This window comes from Dunckerocampus dactyliophorus, chromosome 8 (assembly GCF_027744805.1).
Source record: "Dunckerocampus dactyliophorus isolate RoL2022-P2 chromosome 8, RoL_Ddac_1.1, whole genome shotgun sequence".
NCBI classification, from domain to species: Eukaryota; Metazoa; Chordata; class Actinopteri; order Syngnathiformes; family Syngnathidae; genus Dunckerocampus; species Dunckerocampus dactyliophorus.
The window spans coordinates 1,194,382-1,212,892 of NC_072826.1; the positions used below are offsets into that span (position 1 = coordinate 1,194,382).

Consider the following 18,511-nt stretch of genomic DNA (forward strand, 5'->3'; position numbering starts at 1 on the left):
TATAGGTCCAACAGACAACATAGCCATTTTTTCAATGTAGACATCATCACTCGTAGCAGTCAAGACCTCCCACTGCCAGATGGCAGCGTTAGTTCTAAATAAATGTTTCATGGGGGAGAGCAAATTAAATCAGAAGGCAAATGATCAAGCACAGTTTGAACAAAATGTAATCCGTAGTGTTAGCTGGGAAAGGCCTTTGGATAGCAAATCCAGACCTTCAGCAAACAGGCTTTTGGGGATTGTACCCCTCCCAGCCCTCCTCTCAAGACCAGGTCAAACCCATAAACAAAGCACAAGTCAATTCATGTGAGCCTCTACCTTTGAATTTGAATCAGTGTTGAACAGCATGAATGAAAACGTCTGAGAAACGCTGAAACAAAAGAAAGCTTCAGGCATTTATTTCAGGGTCACTTTTATCAGGAGACGCCAATCTTCAATTGTGGATAAAGTCGACAGCACAGGAATTGTGATTGAGTGTGGCGTATGTAACGCTAACCAAGAGTCTTGAACCCCATTGTTGATAAATGTAGGTGGTGCTGAGGTCACAAGCTGCTTCCTAATGCTAGTATTGAGCCATGAGGCCGCTGGTTAATACCATTAACTTGACACATGGTTGGAAGGTTCAGGGTGCATTCTCATTTGAAAACAAGTCAGTACAGAATTAATTCAATTAGCTCTTTTGTCAATTTTTCATTGAATCTCTTCAGTAGCATTTGGACCTCAGTGTATCCTTATATTTGAAAAGAGTCTGTGTTGGACAAAAAATGCATATCCTTTAGTGACATGCGTTGAGGTTCATGGCGGGTGTAGACGAAGTACATGCACCCTATCCTTCTCCAAAAACCCAACTGGGATTTCCTCTCTATGGAAGGACGGCAAGGACAAGCACCTGCCAGTTCATGCATGTCCCCGCCCCTTCAGGATGAGTAGAGTACTGCAGCACCTACGCGTATGACATTTCTCTGTGTTTTATTTAATATTTCACTCTCTTGATGAACAGAGGCTTCATGGTGGGTGACCAAGTCAGCTATGGTTGCTTTTTCAGGCTTCTGATTGGCCAGAAATGTGCATGACATGCTGGAGTGGGGGAATTGTGTTTTTGAAAATATCCTCGTTCTTGTGGACATGGCATGACGCATACAGAGTGCTTTTTGTGGGCTTATTAAGGTGGAAGTACAATTGTTCATTAAAGCTTCAAGCTATCGTTTTATTATTGCAAGCCAAGGCTTGTCTTGTATGTACAAATACATCATTTGTCCAATCACTTGGCACTTTTCCCCGCCTTGCCTGCATGTTTTGTCTCTTTCCTAGAATGATTAGTAAAGCAAACTGTTTTGTGAGAAATCTGGTGTATTGTGTGGTATTGTTGTTTCTATGTTATATGCATGTTAAAGCATTTATATTGGCAAACAGCCATACGTAGCCTATCATTTGCAGGTATCCATTTAAGTGTTGCCATATTTTCAGTGTTAGCTGTGAAAGCAATTACTCAAGGATGATGTGGTGGCCTGGGCCACAGCCAGCATGAGGCAAACAAGCTCACGTACACCCATGAGGGCTCACAGCGTACTAAAGCTGCCATACTTTACCTTTTCCACCCTTGACCGCTCATGTGGTTATTAGCGTTCACACTCTGCTGTTAGCCAGAAAATGATGCTCTGGTTTGTGTTCTAGAGCCGCTAGGTATGTGAGTGCAGGCGGTACTCTGTCTGACTGTTAACTGTCAGCCATTTAGCTATGCATCACGCCCCCCAGGCAGGGATATGTGCTGCAACAATACACGTGTTACTGCATGCTAGTTTCCAAAGCTTTATGATGAGAGATGCCAACACTGATCAAAAAGTTCTGTGAATAAAATGATTGGGAATTTAATATTACTGCGATTTTGAAATGAAAATAAATGTACTATTGGACATATTTTAGGTATCATTAAATGCACAGGCGCTTTCATGAATAAAACGTACTGAATGCAAATACTATTGGAATACATTTGACAGGATGTGTGTGGGTGGGTGACCTGGGCTAGGTAGGAGACTTTTATGTGAATACTTCTTTGTCACAGCAAAATTTTAATTATCGACAGTACCGCTTTTGATGCTAATGAAAACATTCTGCGTTCCTGGTTATGCCTGGCTGACACGAGAGAGCAGCCGGGCTGGCAGTCTCGTGGGGTTTGTTGTGTCTGGGGTTTGCCTTTCCCTCTGCCAGCGCGTGGGTGGATTCATGGAGACTTCTCCATCTCTTTCGCATTCACAGGTACCACGTCTTCAGTGCACCAGAGGCATGAACTGAGGAGACATTGGAAAGCACTCCTTTCTTGACGTCGAAGATCGTTGAAAATCATGACATTACAGAAGAGCGGGGGAATCGTCGGCATTCTTGCTCCAATCACCTTTTTCTGTGCCTTCCATACGACCACACCCATTGATATTCCACTGGAAGGTTAGTGCTATTGTCATGAAAACATTTGTTTGCAATTGACTGAAATTAGGGAACATTTTCACAGTAAACACAAAGTGCAGTCAGCTGCAAAAGGTTAAAATATTAATTAGCACTAATGAATTGCTGAACTTTGGCATGGAATTCTCAGTGTGAAGTTTACATGTTCTGCCCTTTATTGTGTAGGTTTTCTCCTTCCACAGTCCAAAAACATGCATGTTAGGTCAGGGGTGTCCAAACTTTTTCCACCGAGGGCCACAGACTGAAAAATGAAAGGATATTAATATTTTGTAAACCAACACATGTAGGCATGCTAAGAAGTAATATACTGTATATTTCAAGAAAAAAAGTGCATCTGAGCTTTGCGATGTACCGCAGGTGAAAAAGCTTATTCTTCGTGTGGACTTTTTTTCCCCATTTCTGCTGTTGTTTTTTGAAATTTTCAAATATGTAAACTTTATTCTTAAATAAGCTTTATCAAATTTGTTCTTGTAATATTATGATTTATTTCCATAATATTTTGACTTTACTCCTGTAATATTATTCATTTTTCCCTAGCCTAATTTATTTCTCATAATATTCCGACTTTAAAAAATAACTATTTCAACTGTATGCTACTAAAATGACAGCATTTTTCCTCAACAACTTTTTCTTGTTAGATACGAGTTTTTTCTCTTGATATTTTGACTTTGTTCTCGTAAAATTACAGCGGTGTTTCTTCTTGTTGTTGATTTTTTATGTTCCAACTACTTCAACTTTTTCTTCATGTAATTGTTTCTCATATTACGACTTTATTGTCAAAACATTTTTACTTCATTCTCGTAACGTCATCACTTTTCTGAAACTTATTTTGTAAATTACAACTTTATTCATTGTTTTGTTTGCTTCTCACAATAGTACAACTTTTAAACCATTTTTCTTTAATATTCCAACTTCTTGCACCTAAAATGGTGTTATTTTCCCTCACAAATATTAGACAGATACTTCATTGTTCTCCAAGAGGAATTCACATTTCCAGCAGCTCTGCAAAAATGTCATAATGAACTTAATCACTTAATAACAAAATGAAATAAAACAACCAAGGCAAGACATGAAAGACAAGAAAAATTAGAAAATAGAACAAGAAAATATTTTAGGAATAAAAATAACAAAATAGAATAAGAATAAATAAAGAGATTCAAGAGAGTTTTATTGTCATGTGCATAGTAAAACAGCAGTTATACTATGCAATGAAAATCTTATTCTGTTCATTCTCCCAAGAAAAGAAAGAAAACACAAGAAAGAATAAGAACATCAGAAACATAAACACATAAACATATATACCAATAAATAAATATGGAAGGTTTGGGGTGTTAGGGTTAGATCACGTCAAATTTGCAGTGCAATGAAACATAATAAATAATAATAATATATAATAATAATAATAATACATAATCATTTAATAAGTCCTGTGTGTTTTTATCACTCCCCCTCCGTTGTGTTGAAAAGTTGCATGGCGTGGGGGAGGAATGATCTGCTCAGTCTTTCGGTGGAGCAGGGCAGTGATAGTAATCTGCCACTGGAACTGCTCTTCTGTCAGGAGATGATGCTGTGCATCCTCCTCAGTAGGAGGCGCCTTTCCACGATGGACAGCCAGCATCCTTTGCAAGCGGTCCACAGATGTCAGGCTGTCCAGCTCAGTGCCAATGACAGAGCGTGCCTTCCTCACCAGTTTGTCCAGGCGTGTGGCGTCCTTCTTCTTGAAGCTGCTACCCCAGACCACTACTGCATACAGGAGGGCACTAGCTACCTCCTGTTAATATTACTTATATCATTTAGATTATATTGTATATTACGTTATCGTAAACTTATGACTTTTTCTTGTTTGATGACAAATTTTTTCTCTTAATTTTTGACTTTATTCTTGTAAAATTACTGCAGATTTTTACATTTTTGCTGTTGTTTTTTTTTTATTTAAATTTTCTTGTTGAATTAAATTTTTCGAATGTGCTGCAGGCCAATGAAACAACAGCAATGGGCTGCAAATGGCCCCTGGGCCGCACATTGGACACCCCTGTGTTGGGTTAATTGCATACTGTACGATTACATGGGAATGCATTACTGCCGATGCAATAATGCATTGTTAACGCTGTGTTTTTAATGCTGTTAATCCCAACACTGCTTATGAGACCTAACAAGCCAAACTACACAGAAAGTCAAACTCGCATCCTAACCTTGGAGATGGGATGCATCTGTACAAGAAGTATTTCTTAAAAGTCTGTCTGCTTGCCAACATGTACAGATAAACAAAAAGGAAAAAAAGCTCTCATAGGGAAACACAAATCAGTTGAATAATTTATAGTAGAATAAATCAGGCCAGAGAGTGCACTTGCATCATCAAGCACGGTGTGAACAGAATACATTTCCAGCTATTATCTTGCTTGAATCAGGTTTCTTGTATTGTCGGTGTAGGCGTGCATTGGAGTTTCCTTGGAAACACATATCAAACCTCTTCCTCTAAATTATTCAAGATTGTCTCTTAGGGTTCGATAAAGAACAGTTCAAACAGTTTTCTAAAATAGAAAACCATTTTGGAGCTCAGTCTTAAGGGAGAGAAGCATGCGACAAAAATGAATAAATCCCGCATGACTGATGACTGTTTGTGTTTTGTTTATCTTCTTATTATCTTTCCACTGCTGCCATGGATTTTCTAGTTTTAGGCCATGTAAACAGTAAGTGTATTCTTACGAACTCTTGCTTTGTGTTATTAACTTTCACCTTCCATTTGTTCACTGACTGCCATGTTATTAAGCGCTGGCTTTACAATGATCCATACTTGTGTGATCATATGCTCATCCCATTGTACGTTGGACTTTTTGTTCTCCTTTAAACATTCCGGTGACACTGTGATGTGCCGTGTTTGTCTGTTAAGAGTCGGGATGTCGATATTGGCTTTTTTGCCAATATCCGATATTCTGATATTGTCCAACTCTCAATTTCCAATACCGATATCAGCCGATATCACCATGTGCAGCACATATCACATATCACATATCTCCTATCGTGGAATTAACACATAGCTTGTCAACGCGGCTGTAAACAACATTGTACAACATAGTAAAACATCTGACAAATACTTGCGATTAGGCTTAGGCCGAGACATTTGTTTTAAAAGTCAAGTTTACATTTTTTGATCATCAAAAAGTCCAGGGAAGAAAATCAAGTATAATAATTTTCACTTAACATTCTAAGCCGTCATATGAGTCGAGGTGGTCCAACACGTCATGGGAGTCCGATACGAAATTGAAGAGGAAGAAGCAATCTACTTAACAAACATGTATACGAATGAAAATACACCCGATATCATATGAAAAAGCAACATTTTCACAGAAGTCCCGACAGACTCTCCTAACCGAGCAGGCACACACAGTGTCAGATTTTACCTCCGCTTACTTCTGGAAATTGTAATTTCCTACAAGTAAGGATAAGCAGCATAAAAAATGGATGGATGGAATGGAATGAGTGAGCTAGCTTGCTACTAGCCACCCAAGGTTGTTTACAAACACGGGAGCCCATAGACCAACATACAGCATTGTTTATTATCAACTTGCGTTATAAGGAAAAATACCCATACCGATATTGAACGATGTTACATTTATATGCCAATATCAGGCCGATAACATCAGTGGGCCGATATTATTGGACATCGCTAGTTAATATCTAACGCTCATTTTTTCATCGTATTGACTAATACTAAACTAGGTGGCACAAAATATAGATATTGCCATTTATTGTATCGTATCGTTATCTAGTATAGTTTTGATATGCCAGCATCAGATTGACAACTTTGGCCTTTTTATCATGTGAATCTCAGGATCATCCTCTAAGGCTACGTTCACACTGCAGGTCAATCACAATTTTTTTGCTAATAAGTATCTGATTTTTCCAAGTCCGGGTGAACAGTACAGTTCCATTTTTTTTAATGCGACTCAGACGTCATTCATATGAAGATATAATTTCTATATAAGTCCGATTTACTGCAATCTGAAGGGTCAGGTGGCTTATATCCGACCTATACGTCATGGAAAGGCGTGTTTGGCCCTGCAAGATTTCAGTGACGATCTTCATAGATGTAGGCAAGAGTTCTTCTTGTCATCCGAAAATGATTTTAAAAATCTGTCAATGTCTCACCACTCCTAGCACCGGCATCCACCCACATGCTCCTCGGAACAGCAAGTTCTCCATGAACTGCCATGGCCCAAATTCTTGCCCTCTTCCTTTTGAAGCTCCTGGTGATCACTTGGTGAAGAAAATATGACTCTCATTGCACAAAATCCTTGAAAGTGCCACAAACACACCAAGAAGACCACAAACACACATCATGCGCCTGCTCGTCACTTCCTGGTAATGTAAACAATGTGGTAGTGTGAACAACCACAAGATTGGATTTTAACAAAAAATTCTGAATCGGGCATTTTACCCTGCAGTGGGAACATAGCCTAAATGAAAAATGAATGCTGAGCTGATGAAAGAAAATAAAGATCAGGATTATAAATGTCGATGATTTCACTGAGACATAAAGGCAACAGAATAACATCATGAAGTTGGTGAAGCGTGTAGTTTTACTTGCCAATGTATTGTATTGAAATGTATTACGTAACATGTTGATTTTTGACGCTGGCACCACCGTAGAGTAGCTCCCTCCCCCTTCGACAAACTTTCCTGCGTAGATTGACGTTGATTGTAAATTGTTGTAAATTTAGCTCCAATAACCTCTTTAATTGCCGTTGCTCGCTCAGCATGAAGGAATCTATCAAGTTAAATGCACAGACGCATGATCCAGGCTGAAGCGCTATAATATCACTCACACACTTTTAACAAGTAGAGGTACTCACCACTAATGAATGATAATGAAAGGTGATCAGTAGAGCAGATGCAATCAGAGTCACCGTCTAGCCTTTAGTCTGGTCGTCAGACTACTGCTACAACCACCGACATAATCCACACTGCTTGCCTCTTGTAATTCCAGTCACGACTTATCATCATATATTAACTTGTGTTCACCTAGCTGCATGTTTTGAGGCCGGACAAACAAAAACAAAACAAAATTGACTGTCAAAGAGCTTCGGTAGCCACACTGGCGCTGCCATCTCACACTGACGTCATGTTGTTATGTCATACATCCCTGCAGGATGTAATGCTGTACAGTTTATGCTGTATTAGCATGCATTTCCAAATGATTATCGATGTAGGGTGAATTAGGTGTTTTCTGCGGATAAAACACCCTATTTTTGGAGAGAAAAAACACGAATGGCAGACCTGCCAACCTTGACGAAATTTTACGAGTGGGGGCCAAACTAATCAATGTTTGTCAATCCGAAATTGGGGACCCAATTACAGCCTTTGTGGTCAGCTCAAGGACTTTTTTGGAGGTGCACGTCACGCTTTGCGCTGAGACTGAACAAGGACACTGAAATTGGATAAATGCAACAAAATGCATAACCTCAAGGTTCTAAATACATGTTGTGTATGAAAAATGCATACTGGCAGGTCTGGAATGGGTTTTCCAACAAATTAATGTTTTCATAATTCCTTTACAAAAATGTGAGACGTGAATGCTGAATTGTAAATATTGTGTAGTTTGTGTTGTGTTTTCATGTAATACTTGACTTGATTCTGCAAGTCAGCGTTTCGTGGAACAATGAGGATTGTTGTTGAATGTGAGCATCCACAATGAATAAAATAATATGAATGGGAAGAAATGGTCCTATCGCACGCTACGACTGGGACTTCTCTACTGAACATTTATCGCAAAGTGACTCGCTCTGTTCATGATATTGATCATGTAGTGCTTTAAATGTCTGCATAGAGCTTTTTTAGTAACTGACATTTTCATGCTTTCTGATCCGTGGCCCAGTTGAGCAGCTGCCCACCATAACTTCCCAGTCACCGAGCTCCCTCATCGCCTTCCCGTTTGATGAGAGTTTCCCCATGACGTGCGAGGCCAAAGGGAATCCCGAGCCAGAGTGAGTAGCGAGCTTTGCATAACTTCAGCTTGACGGGTAGAGAGGAAGGAAAAGCTTCTTAGCAGCCAAACCACAACAATAACACTTTGCCAACAGTTTCTCAGCATTTTGAACTCGTGTGGTTGGGAAACACACACTGCAATCTCAGCTTCACTCTCACTACTGACTTTCATTGTTTAGATTCAGATGGATGAGAAATGGCCAGGAATTCGACCCTTTTTTAGACCCCCGGCTGATAAGAGAAGAAGCATCTGGGACCTTTGTAATACCCAATAACGGGAACCTTACAGAGTACCAAGGAACATATCGCTGTTACGCCTCAAACAGACTGGGGACTGCCATATCCAAGGAGATTGAGTTCATTGTCCCATGTGAGTAATATGTACACCTGCCTGTGTGTGTGTGCGTGGGTGCGCGTATGTGTGTGTGTGGGGTGCTCTCTTACACCTCCTTCAAAGTTAAGTGATTCAGGTCCAGTCCTGTGTAACAATAACAGCTGGCCCTCCCCGCTGTGAGTCAGTTGGGGGTGGCATGTATTTTGTAAATATGCTAGATTGAGCATTTAGCCTTTCCACTCAATTTGCTGCATTTGTATTTTAGCTCCCACACATTCTAAGTACACAATCCACTCCAAGGTTGACCTCTGAGTAGAAAGCCACTCACAGTATCACTGGGGATTTTCTATAGCAGGTTATGGATAATAGAAAAGCAAGAATTCCATTTTTTTTCAATTTCGTTTTTTCTTGTCTTTCCAGATGTCCCAAAGTTTCCAAAAGAAACTCTTGATCCTGTTGTGGTGGAGGAAGGTCAGCCTTTTACCTTAAATTGTGACCCGCCCAAAGGAATACCCCCTATTCAGATCTACTGGATGACTATCAGTAAGCGGTACCTCTTATTAGGGATGAGCCAGATACTCGTCTGAGAAAACACATTACAGGTCATGCATTTTTGCTGAGTATGAGCATGAAACGGGTACAGCTTGTCATTGCCTGTAATCGTGATGAAGGAAAATCCTCATTGGGTAACTACTTATGTATTCACTCTTCACGCTCTGTGATTGGCGAGTCACACACAGCGACCGCCCAGTCTTCATTTACACGCACACACACACGCACACACATTACACGTATACGGTAGCTGAATAATAAACAATAAATATAGCAACTTCTGATCAATCCATGTCAATTTCAGACTTAAAATAATGTGCCAATTTAAGCCCCACCAATTTCTGGTTAAACCACACCCACTTCCGGTTTACATCCCGCCCACTCCGAGTACAGATACAGATACAGATACAGATACGGATACGGATACGGATACAGATACAGATACAGATACGGATACGGATACGGATACGGATACGGATACGGATACAGATACAGATACAGATACAGATACAGATACAGATACAGATACAGATACAGATACAGATACAGATAGTGGTGCACTCGCTCATCCCTACCTCGTATGCTACTAGTGTGTCTACCTGGCTCCACCCTGCAGGTCGAATTACAGGAAGTGGAATTAAATTAATTGCAATTCAGAGAAAATCCTCACTGCCAAGTAACAGGAAGAATTTGTCACATTTAACAAAGGTTTTGTCTTAAATGAATTAAAATCCTTTACAAACATTTCAATTTAACACAAATTCCCTCCATAATTGGTCATTTGAAACTAATGACATAAAATTGTGCGACATATAATCACAATTTATTGCAGTTCTTAATTTATAGGGTAACATTGTTGCATCTAATTGTCTTTAGTTCCTCAAAGGTTTTATCGTTGGGAAGACATCTTTATGGTTAGCAACCATTCTCAATAGTTGGATAAGATTTTATGAGAAATTACATTTTTTTTCACCAATTTCCATAATTTGAACGCTATAATTTCCTCAAATGTAATTGTCTGCTTCATAGAATATGTTTTTATTGTTAATATTCAATGAAAAACATTTGCTGTACTTAAAACTCAATGTGTACATGAGGTTCATAGTCATAATATTTATCTGAAATATGTATGGAATATAAGCATGATTCCGGAATACACCAAAATTGTCAGTTGGAATTTCATGGAATTTCAATTCTACTTCCTTCAACTGGAAGTTGAATTGTAATTCTACTTCCTGTTTGCAACCGCAATTCAAATTTATGGAATTCAGCTGGAATTTGGGACACTTTTTCAATTCAATTCAGAATTTTGCACAGGCCTGTCTCCAGAAACCTTCCTCTAGCATTCCTTGCACGTATGATTCAAAATAACAAATAATCAATATTATTGGTTAAGATTTTGTTAATATTCTGTGTTCAGACCTCCAACACATAGAACAGGATGAGAGAGTGTCTATGGGCTTGAATGGAGACCTCTACTTCTCTCATGCTGTGGAGAAGGACAGCAGGAGAGACTACTGCTGCTTTGCTGCCTTCCCGAGGATACGAACCATTGTTCAGAAGACAGCCATGTCAGTCATCGTCAAGACAAGTACGTTTCAACTAGCAACGATCAGCATGATGATGGATTTGGATGCCCTTTCCATTGTCACACTTATGCAGTCGTACACTTGTCAAAGTGTGTCATTCATGCACATCTCACTTGTTTATTTGTGAACTCAGCGATGTTTGTCATTGTACAATTTTGTTATTATTTTCTTTCATCCCATCCTCCTGCATTTCAGAAAAAAGTCATGGCATGAGTCCTGAAATTGGTGAGTTTTCAGAGTACTTGCATTTTGGCATTCTTTGGTTGTGTTGCATGCATGAACAGCCATGTGCTGTGTTCTCCACTGCACATGTGAAGGGGGAAAGGGAAGCTACAGTAGTGTTCAAAAGAATAGCAGTCCAATGTGACGAACCACATTAAAAACCCACAAGACCCAGCTTCATATACACAATCCTAAGGCTGTGCAATTGGGCAATTGGTTGAAAGGGGCAAGTTAAAAAAAATAGCAGTGTGGCATTCAATCAGTGAAGTCATCAATTTTGTGAAAAATCGGTGTGAATCAGGTTGCCCCTGTTCAAGGACGAAGCCAGCACCTGTTGAACATGTTTTTCTCGTAAAAAGGCTGAGGAACGTGGGTCCCTCAAGAAATTGTTCAGAAAAACACAGTACTTTGATTAAAAAGTTGATTGCAGGAGAAAATCCTCCAAAAGAAAATAGGAAAACCTATAAGGAGGTGCAAGAAATGATTGGCTGTTCAGCTAAAATGATCTCTAATGCCTTAAAATGGACAGCAAAACCAGAGACACGTGGCAGAAAATGGAAGACAACCATCAAAATGGATGGAAGAATAACCAGAATGGCAAAGGCTCAGCCAATGATCAGCTCCAGGATGATCAAAGACAGTCTGGAGTTACGTGGAAGTACTGTGACAGCGAGAAGACGTCTGTGTGAAGCTCATCTAGTTACAAGAATCCCCCACAAAGTCCCTCTGTTAAAAAAAGGCATGTGCAGAAGAGGTTACAATTTGCCAAAGAACACATCAACTGTCCTAAGGAGAAATGGAGGAACATTTTGTGGACTGATTAGAGCAAAATTTTACTTTTTGGGTCCGAGGGCCGCAGACAGTTTGTGAGACGACCCCCAACCTCTGAATTCAAGCCACAGTACGCAGTGAAGACAGTTAGCATGGTGGTGCAAGCATTTGCATGTTGGGCCTATTTAGGGCATACCAGGGATCATGGATCAGTTTGCAAATGTCAAAATACTTGAAGAGGTCATGTTGCCTTATGCTGAAGAGGACATGCCCTTGAAATGGGTGTTTCAACAACAATGACCCCAAACACAAGTAAACGAGCAAAGTCTTGGTTCCAAACCAACAAAATGAATGCCATGGAGGGGCCAGCCCAATCCCCACACCTTAATCCAACCGAGAACATGTGGGGTGACATCAAAAATACTGTTTCTGAAGCAAAACCAAGAAATGCAAATGAATTGTGGAATGTCGTTAAAGAATCCTGGAGTGGAATAACAGCTGAAAGGTGCCACAAGTTGGTTGGCTCCATGCAACACACATGTGAAGCAGTTATGAAAAACTAAAATAAATATTAGTTTAGCGATTCAAAGGACTGATAAATCCTAGAAACAAAAATTGTTTTGAGCCTGTAGAGCCAACGGCTGACACTGCTATTTTTTTTGAACATACCTCTTTCAACCAGTTGCCCAACTGCACAGCCTGAAGAGTGTTTATCATGAATGCTGGCTCTTGTTGGTTTTCTGAGAATCTACTGCACCTTCTGGTAACTTGTTTGCCATGTAGCAATAAAAAATATACTAAAACCCTGGATTCATGTGGTTAGTCATATTGGACGGCTATTACTTTGAACACTACTGGATATAGTTTATCAGTAATAAACTCACAATCTGCTTCCCTCCCTCATGCATCACTAGCCAATGCCATCCTACAGAGAAGACCCTTGCTTATGACGCCCTCTGGTGTTAGATCACAGAAACAGCTGGTCAAAGGAGAAGACTTGAAACTTGAGTGTATACCTGAGGGATTGTGAGTACTGTACTACGTGTTTATTTCAAAACTGACATGACTGCAACATTATATCGAAATGTATTGAGGACTGAGTGTAGCCATATACAACACACAAAATGGTAAAATCTGGTAGCACAGAATGATGAGAGAAAGGTTAGCATAATAGCACCTAGTAAGATAGATATTGACTGATCTTTCAAGGCACACAGGACATTGTGTTCTATGGTTATATAAACACGGAACCTACCAAAAGAAACATTCGACTCCTGTCTTTCATCAGAAAATTTTTTTTTTCCTGTTTTCGTTCTTTAGTAACCAGCGGTAGAAGATAGGTAAGTTTCCGGAAAATATCAGTTGCCCACTAAAAAAGGGAGAAGAACAGCTTTTTGTGAAAATACATTTCAAGCGTAACTTTCACTTTGACACAAATAGTTTGCTTTTGTGACAGCTCAAATATCTGAACAACGGTACTAACATAAACAACACAAAAATGGGTTGTTTTACATCAAAATAACAATTTATTTATAAATATAACACTATGAACTATTTACAATTTTCACATTTGGAACTGCGCACACGCATGTGTGTGTGTGCGTGTGCATGCATAAAAAATTCCCTACAATGTGTAGCGTTCTGCACGCTACACACCTCCACCTTATTCCATTTCCTCTTTCCTGTCATGTGTGATTTTTCCATCCAAATTCATAAGCCGAGCACTAATCAAATGCACTTCTGCCACCTTGTGGCCGTTGTGTCTTAAAACTGCTCTAAAAGTGACATGTATGAGTGTGGAGTTGCGTCATCACCTCTTTTTGCCTCTCGCGCAACAAAAAAAAGATGACTGAATTCCTCTGTATCTTGCAAGAGTATTTTGATCATTTTATTGTATTTATTGTATAATTTGCATCAATGGACAGACAAGCCATCTCATGAAGTAACTGCCTGTTTTTGTCATTTGTTTTCAAGTCCAACTCCACAGGTCGAGTGGGTCAAAATGGGTCACACGCTCCCAAGTAAAGCCAAACTGGAGAGTCATGGCAAACTGCTGATTGTAACAAGTGTTGAACAAGAAGATAGTGGCAAGTACATGTGCAAGGCTAAGAACAGACTCGGGGAAGTGGTCCATTACTTCACCGTAACTGTTGAAGGTAATAAAATGTGCAGTCAAACACGGTTGCGTCTCATCTCGTCAGTGATGGTTCAGGTCCTGGCCTGGACCTCATTGTGGCGGGGTTTGCATGTTCTCTCTGTGCTGGTGTGACTTTGCACCAGGTTTTCACCCATACAGTCGTTCGTCTGTGTAGGCTCTCAGTCGTACAGGAGTTGTCCATCGAGGAAAAGGCTTCTTGAGACGTCATCTGTACTTCTGTGAAGAAGGTGTCGGACGTTTCGCTCCTCATCCGCCCACTCTTACTGTATTTAAGGCCTAAGCTACCAGCACTTATTAGTTCGCTGACGAAGCTCTTCGGATGAGGAGCGAAACGTCCGACACCTTCTTCACAGAAGTACAGATGACGTCTCAAGAAGCCTTTTCCTCGACATACAGTCGTTCCTTCCTATCATGATAAATTGGTTCCAGACCCGACCGCAATAAGTGAATTTTTGCAGAGTAGGATTCCTTATTTATAAATGGAATGTTTTCATAGTTAGAGCATAGAAAACCTGTTCAAGACCTTCTAAATATGTTTTTTTGGCATTATTAGAGCCTTCCAGACATTACATAACATTACTACAGACAGATACATACTTGATTCATCTCCAAAAGAAATACAGTCACTGTTACCTTTCTATTATCCAAAGTTGACATAATAATAGAAAATAAGACATCTAAGACATTACATAGACTCACACGTTAGCATTGACAGCATACTTGTTCACTATTGTATCAGTGGAACATTCCTGACACCTAGTGGCCAAAGTATGCAGTGAACATTCACACAGGAGCTGCTGTTGTATTTTTGTTCATTTTGCCATTTTTATGATTGGACATGCTTAATTTTAGGCCATGAATGCATACAATTTGCTTATGTATGTATAGATTTTGACTTATAATGGGCTGTATTCAACCACAAAACAGTGATAATTAATTCATGAATTAATTATTAGTGAGGGCAATGTTCGAATTGCAATACAGCAAAGTCCAAAAACCATGCATGCTGATTGACTTGCAGACTGTAAATCGATCGGAAAGTCAGCTGGAATAGGCTCCAGCTAATCCCGTGACCCTGATTAGGATAAGTGCTACACAATTAATAAATAATTGATCAACTACTGTGTTTAAGAACAGTGATACATGACAGTCAAACGTCGTACACAATAACACTCAATAGTTTGTGTCTTGCTCGTTTCCTTTTTCTCTAAGAGGTCTGCCATGTGCTGCGCGTGGCTTTAGTAGTGATTGTATTCCACCACAATACTGGATTTATAAGTTCAATGCCAGATATGTTTCATGTGCAGAACACTGCTGACGGCTTAGCTGTTCACATGTGTTTACAATTGTTCTTGACTATATATTTGTCATTTGAAAAAAATCAAGTAAAAATATATAATCATAAAAAATACAATCAAAAACGAAGTGTACTTGATTTATCAACACGGGCCAAACATGGTACGTCAAAGTGTAATTCACCAACTTCCCCACTAGGTAGCACAACTACTCCACAACAATGCATGTCTAGCTTTTGCAATGAGGAATTCTTGTCAGGAATATCATATATATTATATCATATATATGATATATTATATCATATATATGATATATTTTATATACAATATCATATATATGATATATTATATCATATATATGATATATTTTATATACAATATCATATATATGATATATTATATCATATATATGATATATTACATATATTCACCTATATATTCATGTACATTGTTAACACATGTAAGACAGAAGTTGTGTTACGGTAGAATTGTTTCAACATGGACTCTGACTTTTCTGTCATTTATTTGGAATTCTTCTGTCCAATGAATGAATGAATTATCAGCTCCGTGTTGCTGAAATGAGCATTGTGATATCAGTGCATGTATTTATTTTTAACATATGACTTTTATTACAGACTTTTATTTTAAGTTACATATTACAGCAGGTGCTCAGCTCAATCAAAAATCTGTTTAAATAATACATTACTTATTATAAATATATGTATACGACACAGTCTGTATGTGTGTGTGTGTGTGTGTGTGGGGGGGGGTTATTGTTCAGATCATTTGCACATGCACAAACGGCTGTTAAATACGGAAAATGCCGTGTGGAAATAATTCCCCCCCCCCATGGCTTTGGCGCACCCCATAGCGCGGCGCCCATATAGTGCATACCCACTTTGTAATGCTGCTTCTGTACTGTGCACATTCAGTTCTTCACTCTTCTCTCCTTGGAAGTGTTTACTGTCTAATGTCCTGATTGTGTCTTCCCAGAGCCTCCAGAGTGGGTGTTTGAGCCTGAGAATCAGCTCAGTATGATTGGCTCAGATGTGCTCATCAAGTGCTCAGCTACTGGGACTCCCCAGCCGACTATAACTTGGAGAGTGAACGGCCTGCCTCTGCGTGGTTAGTCCCGCATGTTTGACTTATTTACAAATGATCAGCAAGGGTTTTTTTTGTTGTGTTGCTTTGCGCTCGCATTGCGACAACTTAATGGATGATGAAGCAAAGGAAGAAATGCTCAGAGGATGATGGGAATCAACTTTGAAATAATAACCTCGTCCTGAGCTGTCACAAACTCTGAAACCTCGAAATTGGAATCTGTCTTCTGGGATACAAAGATGGTGTCTTAGACAGAGCATCGTCTTGCTACTTGTGGTGGAATTTGCTGGTTTGAAGCGATATGACACGGGAAAGAGACCTGCCGGTTTCAATCAGGAGAAAGGAACACGTGTTTTATTGTCTGCATGCACAGAAAATGTGATCCATACCCTCATTGTTTGTTCTTAAACCTGATTGGATGTTAATAGACGCATTCAATGAGGCACATTCTGGGGGATAATTTGTTGTCTTGCTGGAAATGACATAATAACAATCATGTTGGTTGAAGTGTCAAGTATTTCCAAGTCATACACTGATTGATCAGTGTATGACATCTGCCATTTAGTGTAGCACTGTGGTTGGGTTTAATTGATCTTTACTGTCTTTACAGAAGTCCCTGCATCTAACAGGAAGGTTTTTGATGACACCATCATCTTGCACAACGCCAAAGCGTCTGACAGTGCGGTCTATCAGTGCCAAGCATCCAACCGACATGGGACCCTCCTGGCCAATGCAAACATCATGATTATGAGTAAGTCTGAGGTGTCTGACTTATGCTTATGCTTATGGTTTCATTTATTTCCAACATGCATACAGTTTACATCGCATGATTCATGTTACAATTCACAATTCCGCATGTCCGAAAAGGAGTAGGGAGAAGCAGAGCTTATTTAATCCTACCCCTTCTCCGTATCACATCAATTACTAAGACATACAGTATATTCACTTCTTGTATTCAACATGCGCTAATTCACTATTTACATTATTCTTCCATACACTCAAAGCAGTTATTAAAAATAGTAGCATTTTGAATTTATTTATTTTTTAAAACAAAACAAACACAAAGTTTTTCCTTTTTCTCCTGTTGTTGTCCGGATCCACTTCCACGTCTTCCTATCCTGCGTCGTTCGTGTTGTACTGTGGGTGTCATTGAATGCAGATGAATGGGCTCCTAATTCCAGCACTTTGTTGAGCAGGCCTTTGCAATGATGAGTCCTTGTAACGGCATGGTTGTATCCTCCCTTTTCCTTGTTGTCATGGTAATATGATCTTTAATGTGTGTCCATATTGTAGACAGCGTATCTCTGACAACAAGCACTCTTGCTTCCGCTGGGTCTCCATTTAGCTTGATGTAGGTTTTGCCGTTGGTGCTCCAAGTGCTGCTTCCTCAAATCTCGTCCTTTCTTGGCAAAGTCAGCGTTGCGTTTTGTCAGATGCTCATTTATGTAGACGTTTGTGCCGCCCAGCTTCTTTCCCTTCTTTCAGCTACTTATGTGAGCTTTGTTTTAATTAAAATGTTTTTTAATTGGTCACTGAAATGTAGTCTGCAGGATTTATCAAAAGAAAATATGATATTTAGTGCCAGATATGGCAGTGAGACGTCGATTTCTGAATGATTTACCGGGGTAGGGAATTGGTGCTGATGCTGGCATACGCCCATGAAGCTGAGAGGAGCTCAAGGGAGGAGAGTTGTCGATGAGCCACACTCCTCCCAAAGGAACAAGTTCTGTTCCTCTGCCAACTGAATGCTAATTTCCTCTCCATTCCATATGAATGCATGACCATAAAATAAACATGTTGCTTAACAAGTGCAGATTATAAAAAAATATGTGCAGAATGTGTGCACTTTCTTCTGATTGGCATGGGAGTTAATACAATTATGGATGCTAAATAACTAGACAAACCACCTCGGTGGGAGGCTGGGCTAATACATTCTTTCACTGTGTCCTCCTCTGATTTGCTTTCCACAAGTACACCTAATTAAGGCACAGAAAAGACAATTGCAATTTCCCCAATTTGAATCTATTTTATCAAGCTTGTTTTG

At 39.5% G+C, this 18,511-nt stretch overlaps 1 protein-coding gene across 14 annotated transcripts in view; it reads left to right on the forward strand.

Annotated features, from left to right (window-relative positions):
- Positions 1 to 18,511, forward strand: part of chl1b (cell adhesion molecule L1-like b) — an 85,676-nt gene that overhangs the window by 34,655 nt on the left and 32,510 nt on the right. For 11 of the 14 annotated variants that reach the window (XR_008572210.1, XR_008572209.1, XR_008572211.1 and 8 more), the window contains 11 exons: positions 2,257 to 2,442; positions 5,133 to 5,150; positions 8,336 to 8,444; positions 8,625 to 8,815; positions 9,200 to 9,322; positions 10,752 to 10,922; positions 11,116 to 11,145; positions 12,828 to 12,939; positions 13,888 to 14,069; positions 16,360 to 16,491; positions 17,078 to 17,218. Coding sequence is in view for 11 of the 14 variants with exons in the window: in XM_054784187.1 (XP_054640162.1) it covers positions 2,343 to 2,442; positions 5,133 to 5,150; positions 8,336 to 8,444; positions 8,625 to 8,815; positions 9,200 to 9,322; positions 10,752 to 10,922; positions 11,116 to 11,145; positions 12,828 to 12,939; positions 13,888 to 14,069; positions 16,360 to 16,491; positions 17,078 to 17,218 (1,309 nt within the window). In the remaining 3 variants the exon portion in view is untranslated. The remainder of the gene's footprint in view (positions 1 to 2,256; positions 2,443 to 5,132; positions 5,151 to 8,335; positions 8,445 to 8,624; positions 8,816 to 9,199; positions 9,323 to 10,751; positions 10,923 to 11,115; positions 11,146 to 12,827; positions 12,940 to 13,887; positions 14,070 to 16,359; positions 16,492 to 17,077; positions 17,219 to 18,511) is intronic. The other 3 variants (XM_054784183.1, XM_054784182.1, XM_054784185.1) reach the window with 3 other exon arrangements.